The sequence below is a fragment of the Populus euphratica genome, unplaced genomic scaffold (genome assembly GCF_000495115.2).
Source record: "Populus euphratica unplaced genomic scaffold, PopEup_1.0 scaffold146.1, whole genome shotgun sequence".
Classification (NCBI taxonomy): Eukaryota; Viridiplantae; Streptophyta; class Magnoliopsida; order Malpighiales; family Salicaceae; genus Populus; species Populus euphratica.
The window spans coordinates 283,996-298,183 of record NW_011500037.1 but is presented as its reverse complement, the minus strand read 5'-3'; the positions used below and the strand labels follow the sequence as shown (position 1 = coordinate 298,183).

Here is a 14,188-nt window from a genome sequence, read left to right as displayed (position 1 = left end):
TCATACCCACCATAACAGAAACCAGCCTCTCCTCAACCCCAATAACCAATCATGTCATCTTCCTCTTCACTGATTGTCATCTTCCTCTTCAATCATCCACCAACCTCCTAGCGAAGACAACCCATTGTTGCTGCTTCTCACTGTAACAGCCGCCCTAGTCTCCTCCTTCCTCACTATAGACCCGAAAAGCCTTCTCACCAAACACTCACACCAGCCCCCTCCTTCACTCATCCTTGCAGTCTATCCACTCTATTCACTACCAACGGCAACAATGACGAACCCTACACCAGCAACAAATGATAGCAATTACTCAAAGGACAACAATTCAAAGTGATGATAACATCACCTTCTCCTCAACAGCCACGACACCAGAAACCACCACCATTGAATCACTACCCACACCAGCCTCCAGTCACAGCAACCTCGCTCTCTTCCTCGCCATCAAATGAACCCTCAGCCTACCTCTTTTGGCAGTCCACTTGAAGAAACTCAAGCCACAAACCTTTGCAATCTCAATTAAAAAATTATTTGGTTTTGGTAGATTCTGAGAGTGGCAAGCACGAGCTCTCCAACACAGAAAATTTAATTGGTCAACATGTGAGATACACACACCGCGGGGCCCAGTTTTATTTTCATCAATCTTCTGTCCTTTCTCCACCCTGAAGGCTAACTTCAAATCCGGACAAATATTCAAGTTGTGATTGTGTTATATGCTGTTTATGTTCATTTTCTTTTTAATTTTATATATGCGTGAGTCCAAATATTGTCAGTAACAAATATTGGTCATAATAAATAAATAATAATACTAAAGAATATATTTACCTACGTAAGTTTATTTTGTGTAAATATGATATAATATTTTGGATAAGTTCAACGTGATTTCGTCAAAACCCATTAATACAAATTTATGATATAAGAGTTGCTTCTTTAAAGTTTATTTTGAGACTGATAGAAGTAAATGGAATAAAAGCTCCATACAAATTTTTACAATATATATATAACTAAAATGACAAGTCTCATTTAAAAGGGATTGAAGTCAAGATTTTTATGATTAATCAAATCGACAAATCTTCTAATTCTAAGGACAGACATCAAATCCTGATGTTGAGCACAATGGTTAAATTACCTTTTATGAAGAGATGGGAAAGAGAAACATTATGACAGCTAACATTGAGAGGAGTGTTGGAATTCAGCGTCAACTAAGTTTTAGATTTTTAGGATTTATAAATAACTATGCAATATTAATTATTAAGATCAAACATGAATTTAATAGCAATATTAAGATCAAAATTATAAATAAGAAGTAATTTTAATAATTATTGGAATTAATTTTACATTAATTTTAACGATTGACATGCATAGACTCAGCAGAGGAGGGCATGGGGTGAAGCTAATAGCAAGGATGCATCTTTCCCAATGGGTTAAAATCCATTTATGCATCTATTCTTTTTGTTTGAATGTGGGCTTCAGTGACTCAAGGAGCTGGGTTGGGACTGCACTGCCCAGCTTCGTTCGTGTCCAGTACTGTTGGGAATATGACCACTGCACAGGTCATAGCCTCTTTATTTTTGTTAACCAGCATTATATAAAGAAACAAATGTTACTGTGATGAAATAAAAAAAAAAGGAAGAAATGGATTTTAGTTCCTTTTTCTTATGTCTGGATTATGATTCACTCTGGGTCAATGGATGCATTAGTATGTTTTGTTCATTCCTGTCCTTGACAAGAATGATTATTCTATGTTTTTCTCCATTTTTTCTCATCAATTGTCCATGTTTTGTTACTGCTTTACACCTTTGCAATTTATGATACACAAGAGGTCTCTATATAGTGATTTTTCTTCAAAACTTTGCCCGCATTTCAATGATATGTAGTGCAATACTTACCTTCGGATTTCTCTGTGTGTTTTCTTCCTTCAGCTTTTGAGATACAACTAGCTGATCGCTTTAAGATACAAAGCTTTCGCAGAACAGTAATTTAACTAGTATTGTATTTGTGCATGGGGCCGAATGGGTTAGATTGGAATCCTTCAACTACTTGTTACCTCGCTATAAAACAAGCAAGCAAAACAAAAGGGGTGATAGAGAGAGAGTTGAGTGATAGAATCTTCCAAAATAATACTCAGAGCTTGTTCATGAATTTAAAATATGATTTGTGCACCTACCTAAGGATCTTGACCCTCAATAGTGTATTTGAAAAGTAACATTGAAAAAAAGAAAACCATATTCTCACTTAACTTAACTTGTTAGTCTTATCTGAAGTTAGTAGTATTAGACTGGGCCTGATTTAGCTCAAATTTTATATTAAATTGAATAAAAATTAATTTGATAAAACATTGATGATATAGTGAGTCAATTTATATTAAAATTTAGTATAATCTCTTAATTTTTTTTCAAAGTAACATTATGAAACTTTCTATTTTAAATGAGTATAACCCATAATCTAAACTTAAGATCGGGTCATAACCCAGTCCAGGATTATTTAATAACTTTGTTTAAAACAATGGTGATGTCTTATCTTTAAAATGCCATGTATAGTCATATCATTGGTATTCCACAGGTAAAGTTAAACAGCAAGAAACATCCTCTTTAGTTCATTTTACATTCAATCAAATACAGTAAATTGTCTCAGTTATCCAAGTCTTGATATAAATAAAAAAATACCAAAAAATAGCTAGCTTTACGTTTTTTAAATTTTTAGCCTCAAAAGTGCCCTTTCTCCTCTAATAATTGCAAGGGGCTGTATGTAAAATTGATTGCTTTGGCAGTACACTAAAAGCACTAATGTTACAGAACTCCTTTGCATGTGAATGTGGCTTGTCTCCATGTTAAAATTGGATCGTGCAACTTCTAATACCATGTAGCATCGCAAGGTTAGCGGTTGATGGAAATGCCAGCTCAGTTAGCAGGGGGAGGGGAGTCCATCGCACTTCCAAGAATTGTTTTTATATGATTATTCTACAGTTTAGGAATTTTTTAATCAAATCCCTCAATCTTACATACTCTGCACCCCAAATATTTTTTTTATTCTAACTTATCCCTTTTGATTAGATGACAAAAATCATTTCTTGATTGTCTTAATTCATTCAATTACTTCATTTCTTCCTTTTACCGATTAGTCAAGTATATTTACCTCGATTATTTATTTAACACATCCCCAAAAATTCATAATAATTTTAATTTTTATGACTTTGACATACATTAACATCACTTTTATTAATTATTATTGTAGCCTCATCTGCTTATTAAAATGATTATTATCAATAAACAATTTTAATTGATCAATAATTAAGTTGAGCTTATCGAATCAAATTCCAATCAAACTAAATTTAGAATAGAACAACATGATATTATTTGATAATTTGATTCTATTTTTTATATTCAACTTATGGAGAGTTTATATACCCATAAAACAAGACATATAAGAAAATAAAATATTATATAAAATGCTTGATCATCTCTTTTGATTAGATAATGTAAATAATTTTTTGATTGAGTGATTTGTTCATTTCCTCGATTTTATATATATATAGACACACACACCAAAAATAATAGAGAAACATGAAAAGAGAGCGAGACGAGACGACTGTTTTTTTAGCCCTGGTCCCTTGGAGACATTATTATAAACTTGAAATATGTCCACCAACCAAAAATATAAGAGAAACAGAAATAGAGAGTGAGACCAAACGACTGTTGTTTTAGCCCTGGTCCTTGGAGACATTATTATTATTATTGTTATTATGAAATATTTCAAAACATGCTAATTCATAATCTGCGTGCTAAGATTTTTACCAAAAAATACTTAATACTCAGTTTTCCCTTTTATCAATTCATTGTCATGCATAAACTTTATTCTCTTTAAATCCATCTCTCAAAAGACACTCAACCCTACCACCATATCAACTTTTTGCCTAGGGATTCGGCCGTGAACACGTACAATTTGATGGGGCTACAATTACAATCTCAATGCACAAGTGATTTTGATTTGATGCCACAAACATAAGTTCATCAACACCCTAATCTAGTCCTACACAAGATTCGACCATGTCTTTGGACACTAAAATGATCAAATTGGGTGAAGTGGATTAAATTCAGGTTTCATGTATATCTTTCAATGTGCAGGCTGTGTTAAAAGAAATTCAGAGATGCAGAGCGAGCTTAGCTCTTCTTAAGGCTGCTCATCATGGCAGCCTTCTGTTGAGTTTCACGTTCATGAGGTTCTGATACATCACCTTTACGCTTTTCTGAGTTCAAAATCTTGATTCTCAGAGTGTGCTTCTTCTGACTTGCTGAAAAATATGATATTGGACATGCATTATTTATCTAGCCATGTGAATTATGTTTGCTGTACGTACTCTTATTAGGAAACCTACATCACTTTTATAAAGCTATATATTCGAATTTCGCATTTGGACTCTTGCAATTTTTTGTCCATCTGAAAAGTTGATTCAATCAGCAATAATATGATCAGTCACCAGCAGAATATCATATAGACATGTTCAAGCAGATTGTACAAAACTTGAACTAATTACGCATCACTAGTCCAAGTGATCAATTATCTCCAGGGTTGTATCTTTTGGGGGTGCCATGAAGGAAGATATTAATTTGCTGGTGAAATGGTAGCTAAAGACTGGTTTGACGCCAAATTTGGATTGCGGACAAATATATATAAAATATAAGATTGAAAAAATATATTTTGATCATCTTAAATGAAGTGCCAAAACCTGGTAGAGGGAAACATATGGTCCAGAGGTTTGACAGATTTGAAAGGCAAAAGTTTCAGCCATGGCCCATTTAAGCACCTACAATATTATAAATCGCAGCACAGATAATTCTTATGATAGAGGCTGAAAACAGTAAGATCTTAAAGAGAGGAAAAAGGTTGAGCCGTAGAGGTTAGGAGAGAGTATTAGTACAAACTAGAACAAAAAATATGCTTGGGCAAGGCATTAAAGATGGTTTGAATTGACCAAGCATCTATGTATGGCTCATACAAAAGATGCTCTAGAAAAACTACAAAAAGAAAAAGGTGGAGAAAAAGTTACAAAATAGAGGAACAGAAACATCCAAATTAGACCAACCAAAATAAGCTACACTAGGAATAAAATGGGAGAGACATTAGTTGCGATGAACCTTTCAGAGACTGCCTAAAAATGCAGAAATTGCCCTCATATGGTGTGTAGAGGGCCAACCACAAAGGAAAATTAATAGTAAACTTTCTAACAATTCAGCACACACTCTTCTTGAATCCTACCTAGCATCTGATACACTGCTGTAGCAATCTCGTCCACTGAAGTCAGCTTACAATCATCTTCTACCTGCAATAATGATCAAGCCATCATAAATGTTAAAACCTTAGCTGGGTTCCTTTTTTTCTTTATTCTTTTCTTTTTCCTTTTCTTTTTGTCTAGGCTGTAAAGAAATTACCTTGACACTTAGCGAATAAAGCACAATTTGATCAACCGTCGTGACATTTAGGTGAAGAACAGTGAGGCGCATGCTATGCAACCCAGATACAACCTTCAAGAGCTGTTTCGGCCGCCTTTTCGATCTTATTTTGAGGTTGGCATGACTCTCTACCATGGTCACTTCTATGTCAGCTATAGTAGATTGAGTCTTATGCAACTTTTCATTCTTGCCAACAGAGTTTTCGAAATGAATTGAGCTTGTTGAGTACTGCGGAAATGTAAAGAACTCAGAGAAAGGCAGTGAAGAAACATGTTGCTGATTATCACCATCAGAGTTTTCCTTCATTTTTTTGCAGGCACCAAGCACTTGCATCTTTTGTTCAAGCTCCTTGACAAAATTAATAGCACCTCCGATAATTGATGCTTGATCACCCTAAAAATTAAAGTTAATTACTGCTTAAGAGAAAGAAACTTTGCAGGCCATACAAGAAAGTTACCAAGAGATAAAACTAAGCAAGAAAATGAGGAGGAGAGGGAAATGAGAGATACCCTTTGAACGTAAGACTCAGGCATTAAAGCTCTCAGAACTGAAAGATACTCGTTCATTTGCTTTCTTCTGTTTCTCTCTACAGCAATGTGAGTCATTCTTTGATTCTCAATCTCTTCTTTGTTCTTCTTACTCCTCGATCTCCTTCTCTTAACACGGGTAGCAGGCATTGTTGATGAATCACCCAAGTGCTGATGACGATCACTAGTTGGAGGAGCAGTACTCAATAGTCCATTTGCTGCATCAATGCTTGCATCTGATGAGGATGGAATATTGTTGCTACATGTTAGGTGCAAATCATTCAAGTGAGGCACCATGGAATTAGATGGTTGGAAAGAGTTCCAGTCCTCTTGAAGAAATGTTTCTGTTTGGTTCTCGAGAAAATAAGAAGAGCAGCTGTTGTCTTGATCTTCTTCATTTTGGTCTAGGCCAAAGTCATAGCTCCAATTCCCACCAAGCAAGTTGTAGAGCTCTTTGCTGCTGTGGCCAAACCAGTCTTGTTGAAAGACTGCAGCCTCCAGTGCCATCTCTTTCTCTCTTATAAGAAACTCAGTGTATTTTTTTTTTTTAAAAAAAAAACAACACAAAGGAGAAGAGTAGCAGAACAGAAAGCACCCAAAAAGAAGAGAGGCTTTCTGCTTTTTGGGTCTTGTGTGGATGGAGAAGCTGAGCTTTTAAAGGCCTTATTATGAAACAAATGATCTACAGCATATTGCACGTGAAAATGGTATTGAGTTTTTATTGAAAAAGAGAGGAGTGGAGGCCACAATATTGGATTAATTTTCTTTTTGAAAAAAATAACAATATATATACATGCTCTATTTCTCCTTCTTTGGTTTTTTCCTCTCCAGTAATAAAAAAAAAAAAAAAAAACCTCTTTGTTAAATTAAAATAGGATACTCCTCTTTGTTAGCTAACAAAAAATAAAGTGGAACTTGTAAAAAAAACCTCTTTGTTAAATTAAAATAGGATACTCATTTTTGTAGGCTAACAAAAAATAAAGTGGAACTTGTAATAAAAAAAAAAAAAAAACAACACGCAGGAGAAGAGTAGCAGAACAGAAAGCACCCAAAAAGAAGAGAGGCTTTCTGCTTTTTGGGTCTTGTGTGGATGGAGAAGCTGAGCTTTTAAAGGCCTTATTATGAAACAAATGATCTACAGCATATTGCACGTGAAAATGGTATTGAGTTTTTATTGAAAAAGAGAGGAGTGGAGGCCACAATATTGGATTAATTTTCTTTTTGAAAAAAATAACAATATATATACATGCTCTATTTCTCCTTCTTCTTCTTCTTCTTTTTTGCTTTTTACTCTCTCAGTAATACAAAAAAAAAAAAAAAACCTCTTTGTTAAATTAAAATAGGATACTCATTTTTGTAGGCTAACAAAAAATAAAGTGGAACTTGTAATTTTAAGAAATATTTTTCAAATTACATAAATTAATTAAATTTACATTATTTCTCAACGTCGCCACTTAATTTGGAATAGATCCTAGCTAGACTATAACCTTTTCTTTTCTTTATTGTATTTTTTATTTTAGAAAAAAATAATAAATTTATCTCCCATATAATTTTAAAGTTAAATTATATTATTTTAAAATAAAAAATACAAGAGAGAGGTATTCATTCTATATTCATTGTCTTACACTATTCTATCTCAAAACACTAACCAAATATTATTTTATACTACTATTATTTTATTCTCTTTAAGTGGAAGCTCCTTGTTCTTCAACAACCGCACAATAATCAATTCGTACTTTTTATTCATTCTTATACATATTATTTGATTTCATCAGCAATTCATATATTCCTGAACCTGTTTCACACACTAAAATTAAATGATTAAAATTTTTAATCTCTAAGTAAATTCCTCACATAATCACATCCTAATTAAAATATTTTAAGAAATAGTAATTCAATTGTGACTTAAAATCTGAATCCCAATAATATATATACACACACAAACAAGAAGAGGAAGAGGAAGAGGAAGGCATCTAGCTCACTAACCATTGCCAACATCTCTAGTTATTCCCCTTCCTCATATGAATTGTGAATGAGATTTGAAGAATGATCTTAAATATCCTGTTGGCTAAGATAAGAACACCCAGTGATAAACTTGAAACTTAAATCTTTTGCCGCATATTGCCTGTGCTATCTAGTTGACGTTAAGCGGGTGCATGCATGCCTAAAATCAGTATCATGGAAGTTTTAGATACTTGCAGCATTCACAACACAACTATCAATTCTATCTATCTATCCATATATATATATATATATATATATGTAAGAATTTTCTTTTATGAATTGTCTCGAAATGATATTAAAAAAAGTATTTAAATTGGGACAGAAAATGATATAAACATCAAGCTGTCACAGTAGCCAATTTCTTATTTTTCTTCTCCAATTTTTAGTAAGAATCAAGAATTATTGTTTAACTTGAGCTCAATACATGGTTTTTTTTAAGGATTACATATCTAAAAAAATATGGAAAATAAATATGATAAAAAAATAATAAACTAAATTAAATATTGGAAGCTAACTAAGTACTAAAAATGAAAATCTACTAATAAAAAAAAACCACAGAAGGAAATTAAAAATAGTGTCTTGTTCACTTTATTATACTCGTGTTTTTGTAAATACATCGATGGATAAAGCTTGAATGGGTGGCAAATCATGGGCCACATAATTAAAAAATTGGATTTCTGTAAAGAAAGTGGTGATTAAAGTCCCATCTGCCCCAGGTTTTAGGACAGTAACGAAATACCACATGCAGCAACAAACGGGTTAGCTTTCTCTTGTCTCTGTTCAATTTTTTTTTTATTTTTTTATTTTCTAGCGTAACCGATACTCTGGATTTTATGTAATTATATTGGCCATTTTAACTTTATACCGCTACCGACCTGCACCTTGATCTGTTAACGCCTAGAGCAGTCGGTCTACTTTAAGCCTTGATTTGTTCCAAAAAAGTTAACAATCATTTATCATCAAAGATTAAAATATATATATATATATACATATGATAGATGAGTATTATGGTGTGAACAGACTCTTTAGGTGTAATTAATCTGTGTTCATCTTCAATTCTTTATGTAATTTTCAATCGGGCAGGAACTAGTGTCTCTACGATATATGAATATCACAATGTGTTTATATTTAAGGGCAAAACAAAAGGTTTAGAAGTAGAGGGGAGGGGAAAACAAAATTAAGTAATAATAATAAATAAATAAAAAAGTAGAGGGGAGGGAATTAAAATAATTAAGTAATTGATATTTGAAGGCGAAAAACATATAAAATCAGAGGGTATATATATAATTGAAAACTTTCAAGATTTTAGGAGGTTTCTATTATTTTCAAACAATTTTTTATTTTTATGTTAACTCATAAATGTAAAGTATTTTATTCCGTGAGTAGGATGTTTCACCTATATAGCCAAACTCCCAAATTCCTTATCCTTAAAGTTAATCTCCACTCATAACACCTTTTCCTTCAAGGCTTTAACTATTTATTTGTTGGAAAATGACACTCACACACACACACACGTATATAATTTCTTTTCGAGTAGAGAAAATGTCCTCTAGCATGACAAAATAAGTAGCATCGACTCGAATTATGGATGTAAGACTCATTAAAAGAGTTAACCCTGTTCAAGACTCGTATTATAAACTGGATGTTGATGGGTGAATTCCAGTTATAATTTAATATATATATTGTTTTGATACAAAGAATTTGTTCATAGCAAAACCTAGTTCGAGCTAGGTTTTAGGTCATCGAGTCCGGAATAACAAAAGATTCACTTACTCCACACCCTTATCTTTGCGTGCAAGCCTGCATAAAGCACGAGGCAAGAACTCGAAACATGGAATCGAGTCACAGGAGCCACCATGAACCGCCGAAAACTTCTGAAGAAAAACTTGAAGGTTCGTCATTTTGTAATAATATGGGTTGAATGTACGAATCCATTGAGATAAGTGAAAAATAAAAAAGACTGACATAGAAGAGATTCTCGCAGTGATGAAGGCCAGCTACACTGGTATGATTTATCTGATACAGTCGCACGTGAGGAATCTATTTGACAAAACAAACTAGCCATTCATACTGTACATTACTATTACATAATGTATAATACATAATTTATATAGGGATAGTTAGTATTGTACATTATGCATGAATTTCGTTCCCAAGGTCACTGCAAAAGGCAGCCTTTTGTTTCTACAGTTTCAAAAGAATGAGAGCCCATCTTTAGATTCTCGACTTCTTTGAGTATTTCTTGAACAAACAAGTTTCTTGGGAAACAGAGAATTCGGATCCAACTATTTGTATTCCATCTAAAAACAAGTACATAAAAAAGGAAGGTTTAATGCATGTTTTGTATTATATTAGCGTGATTAAAAAACAAGTTTAAGAAGAACTATAAATTATAGCTTCTTATAAACTCATATTTTGTACAAGCAGGTTTAATAAATGAAAACTAAATCATTTTTAAAATTATAATTAGTCTAAAAAATCTCTAACCACATGTTCTGATTTAAGATGTAACTAGAAAATAACTTAATTTCTAACTAGAACCAACATTTTTATTTATTTATACATGGTTAGATGAAAACTTAATTCAATAGCTTTGTTTTTTTTAAAAAAAAAACAATTAATAGCAAACATGAACAATAAGACCAAACATAGAGATGTGTGCACATCAATGATATAAACGATAACATCTTTTATCTTGATATTAAATTGAGTATTAAGTAATGCATTAGGGGTTAATTTAAGGTTTCTTCCAAAAGAAATCTGTGTTTTTTCCGAAGATTTTTTTATTTTGAATATTAACACATCAAAATTATAAAAAAGACTTAAAAAATATTAATTTAATATTTTTTTAAATAAAAAAATTTAAAAAAACATGTTGATAAAAATCTATAAATTATAGCCTTTTAAAACTCAATTTTTTACCAATTACGATAAAAAAAGGTTTAATAAATTAAAATTTTAAAATTATAATTAATTCTAAAAACATTTCAAACCGCATCACACTATAATATCAAACAAAAAATTATACATTTAGCAACAATCTTGGGATCATGAAAATTAAAACGCTCTGATTTAAGAAATAACTAGAAGAAAACTTAATTTCTACCTCCAAAACCAACATTTATATTAATTTATACATGGTTAGATGAAAAGTTAATTCAATAGTTTTATATACATACATACATACATATATATAAATGTGTGTGTATATATATATATATATAAAAAAAATACTAGCAAACATGAACAATATGACCAAACTTAGAAACGTGCCCACATCAAGGATCTAAACGATGACATCTCTTACCTTGATATCAAATGGAGTATTAAGTAATGCACGAGGGGTTATCCCAAAAGAAATCTATTTTTTATTTTGATGTGTTTGTTGCATTTTGGTTTTTTTTTAATGTTTTTTAATTAAAAAATATTTTTTTATATATTTTTTAATTTTTACATAAACACATTAAAATTATTAAAAAAATACTTAAAAAATGTTAATTTAATATTTTTAAAAAAACATGTTCATAAAAAAAAAAAATCTAAGTTCCCTATTCGAATTGGCAACATTTTCCTTAATTTCCTATAGGAATCATTGACCAATCAATCATAAAAGTATTTTTTAACAGGAATAAATAATACACAAGCTGCTTCCAAGTACCTTTTGCCCAATAATATTAATCCATAATTAGTTAATCAATAATCCAAGTTGCTTTCCATGATACGTCTGAAGCTAATAACATTATTCGTAACTTATACATTTATCCTTTTCAGTGGTCCTACAGTCATTAGTACTGAACACAGTAATTTAATGGACATTAGTCGGCACATAGGATGATGTACCTGGTAGTTTACCAATAATGTAAACTAGAAAATTGGACCCTGTAATTTTAAATCCATCAATCAGAAATAACTGCAAAGCATGAATGCCTACATACGCTCACAAAAAAAAAAAAAAAAAAAAAGAGGGAAAAAATGATGATGATGAATATGCCATATTTCTTAATTTTACGTGTTTTATAGGTTAATTTTCTCTATCTAATGCCATATATATTCAGTGAACAAGCTTAGTATCGTAGTTATGTGAGTGTTTGTAGCAACTTTCCGAATACGAAGGCATATTATATATGTATAACATCTAATTCAAAGGATAAGGAATTGAGTGTTCATGTGAATGGATAGACACGTACACATGTTTAAAAAGAAAGAAGAATATTTTGGATTAAAAAGAAAAATTGTCTCACTCTACCTGATAATCCAAAATCTTTTATTGATGGTTTCAAGCATCATCAACCTAAAAAAGTTTCAAGAATATTCTGGCCTATTGCTGCCAAGAAATAAACCCGATCCGTACCATCTACTTTCCCACTAAGTTTTGTTGTGGGGATTTTTTTCTCTCTTTTTTACTAGTATTTTTCTAGTAAAGAGACGTGGGAGTATAATATAAAATAATTATTTAAATTTTATTAAATAATTTAAAATCTTAGATTAAAATACTTTTTAGAGTTTTATCGAGTGGATATTTATTTTACTATCCTCTCATTTCTTTTAATTAAATTAAAAAATTAAGCACACATAATAATATAGATTTTTCATTTGGTTTAATAAGATGTTTTAAAAAATAACTTAAAATTATTCATTTTAACTTTATCTAGTAATTTAAATTTTTAGGTTAAATTATTTTTTATATGATATTAAATTTTAATAACAAATCTAACATCACTATCTCCATTCTTTCTTGTAAATTAATTTTAGGTTGAATTGTTTTCTTGACATATTTAAATATACATGATAATTTTCTCCAATGTTCCAAACATTCTGCAATAACAGTATCAAGGGAAGAGGGGAGAAGATGCTGGGCTGTTTATATGAACAAGAAAGTGCCTCCACAACAAACCTGTGAGTTGGATGCTCGAAGCATCCAATTCAATGGATATGCAATCTCAAAGGATATCATGTATATATGTGTTCAGATCATGGTGACAGGTTGTTTTTCTGTAAACAAGATGTTTCTATAATAATTAAACTGATACTTGAAACATTTGGTTGTATCGTTTGTTTATGCATTTAGAACTGGTTTGGATGCATTTTAAAAATATATTTGGCTTCAAAAACATTAAATTCATGTTTTAAAAAATCTTAAAAAAAAATATTTTGTTGTATTGTCAAAAGTGTAATATTTTTTAAAAACATTATCTACCGTAATGCTAAACACACAAATCAAATGTTTTGAATATCCAACCATCCTTTATATATTTTCATATCCTTTACAGATTAACTATCTCAGGACAATATATTTTTTTTTTTATCTTTTTCTAAAAAAGAAATTTGGAAACTAAATCAAGCGGAACTTGAGAAATTAAGGGCGAGCATGTAGGTATTATGAATTTACAATGAACTCAGCAGGTAGGTATGTAGGTATTATGAACTCACAATGCAACGAATTAACTTAGCAGGTAGGTATACAATTTTGAAAATGTTTTTTTCTTGGGTGAATTGATCTATCATAGGTGTTAGCAAATTCGCATGCACGATCCATTGGATCCTATAAAATGGGAAGAAAAGATTAAATAGCTAGATTCTAGACCAACCATTGTCCTGATGCGTTCATTATTATAAGTTATATGATCAGAACTTTCTACCTAATACTCCATTTTATATTTAAATAACTTATTAAACTTTGGATCATACAACTTAAAGCAATATTCCCTTGAAAATACATAAACTTGGATATCAATCAACCAATTAGAACTTGACAATATTCGTTTTTTATGTTATATACACACATTCCAACTTCCTAGGACATCATTTTTTCAGTTGTTCTTATAATTATAACATCAGCCACACCTCATTTGCATGTCAACTCAGAACATAATCTATCCAAAAATAAAAAAGAAAAGGAAAGAAAAAACAAAAAGCAATATTATACCACCAAAAATTAAAATGAGGGAACAACAAAATGAAGTATCTTGAAGGGATTTGATGACCAGTCCGAGGATCCTAAAAATTTAGGTAAAATCTTTTAGCTTTATAATGTTATAAAATTCACCATAATTGGGACTAGCTAGGTCGATCACAATAGGCATTAGGGCTTAGGCCGGTCAATCTTTAGACCACTTCCAAGATCGATCCTTATCAAAAAAATAAAAATAAAATAAAAAAAAGTAATTAATGCAAGAAGCTAAGTCACGAATGGAAACGGTCTCCCAAATC

At 31.2% G+C, this 14,188-nt stretch overlaps 1 protein-coding gene across 2 annotated transcripts; it reads right to left on the bottom strand.

Annotated features, from left to right (window-relative positions):
* Positions 1 to 4,785: 4,785 nt before the first annotated feature.
* Positions 4,786 to 7,128, bottom strand: LOC105142803 (transcription factor bHLH94-like). 2 transcript variants are annotated; one of them, XM_011050605.1, is made up of 4 exons: positions 6,971 to 7,128; positions 5,957 to 6,515; positions 5,427 to 5,840; positions 4,786 to 5,317 (listed from the first exon to the last, which is right to left on the bottom strand). In XM_011050605.1, exons 2-4 carry the CDS (start codon positions 6,479 to 6,481, stop codon positions 5,219 to 5,221), a joined length of 1,038 nt encoding a protein of 345 aa, XP_011048907.1. In that variant the 5' UTR covers positions 6,482 to 6,515; positions 6,971 to 7,128; the 3' UTR covers positions 4,786 to 5,218. The 2 variants fall into 2 exon arrangements, with proteins under 2 accessions (XP_011048907.1, XP_011048906.1); XM_011050604.1 differs by lacking the exon at positions 6,971 to 7,128 and having other exon boundaries at positions 5,957 to 6,674.
* Between the last annotated feature and the right edge of the window lie 7,060 nt (positions 7,129 to 14,188).

Coding starts and splice junctions, on each gene's coding strand:
- LOC105142803 (XM_011050605.1), bottom strand. CDS start 6,481: ATGGCACTGGAGGCTGCAGTCTTTCAACAAGACTGGTTTGGCCACAGC. Junction 5,841..5,956: donor CTGAGTCTTACGTTCAAAGG/GTATCTCTCATT, acceptor TTTAATTTTTAG/GGTGATCAAGCATCAATTAT. Junction 5,318..5,426: donor TTTATTCGCTAAGTGTCAAG/GTAATTTCTTTA, acceptor TCATTATTGCAG/GTAGAAGATGATTGTAAGCT.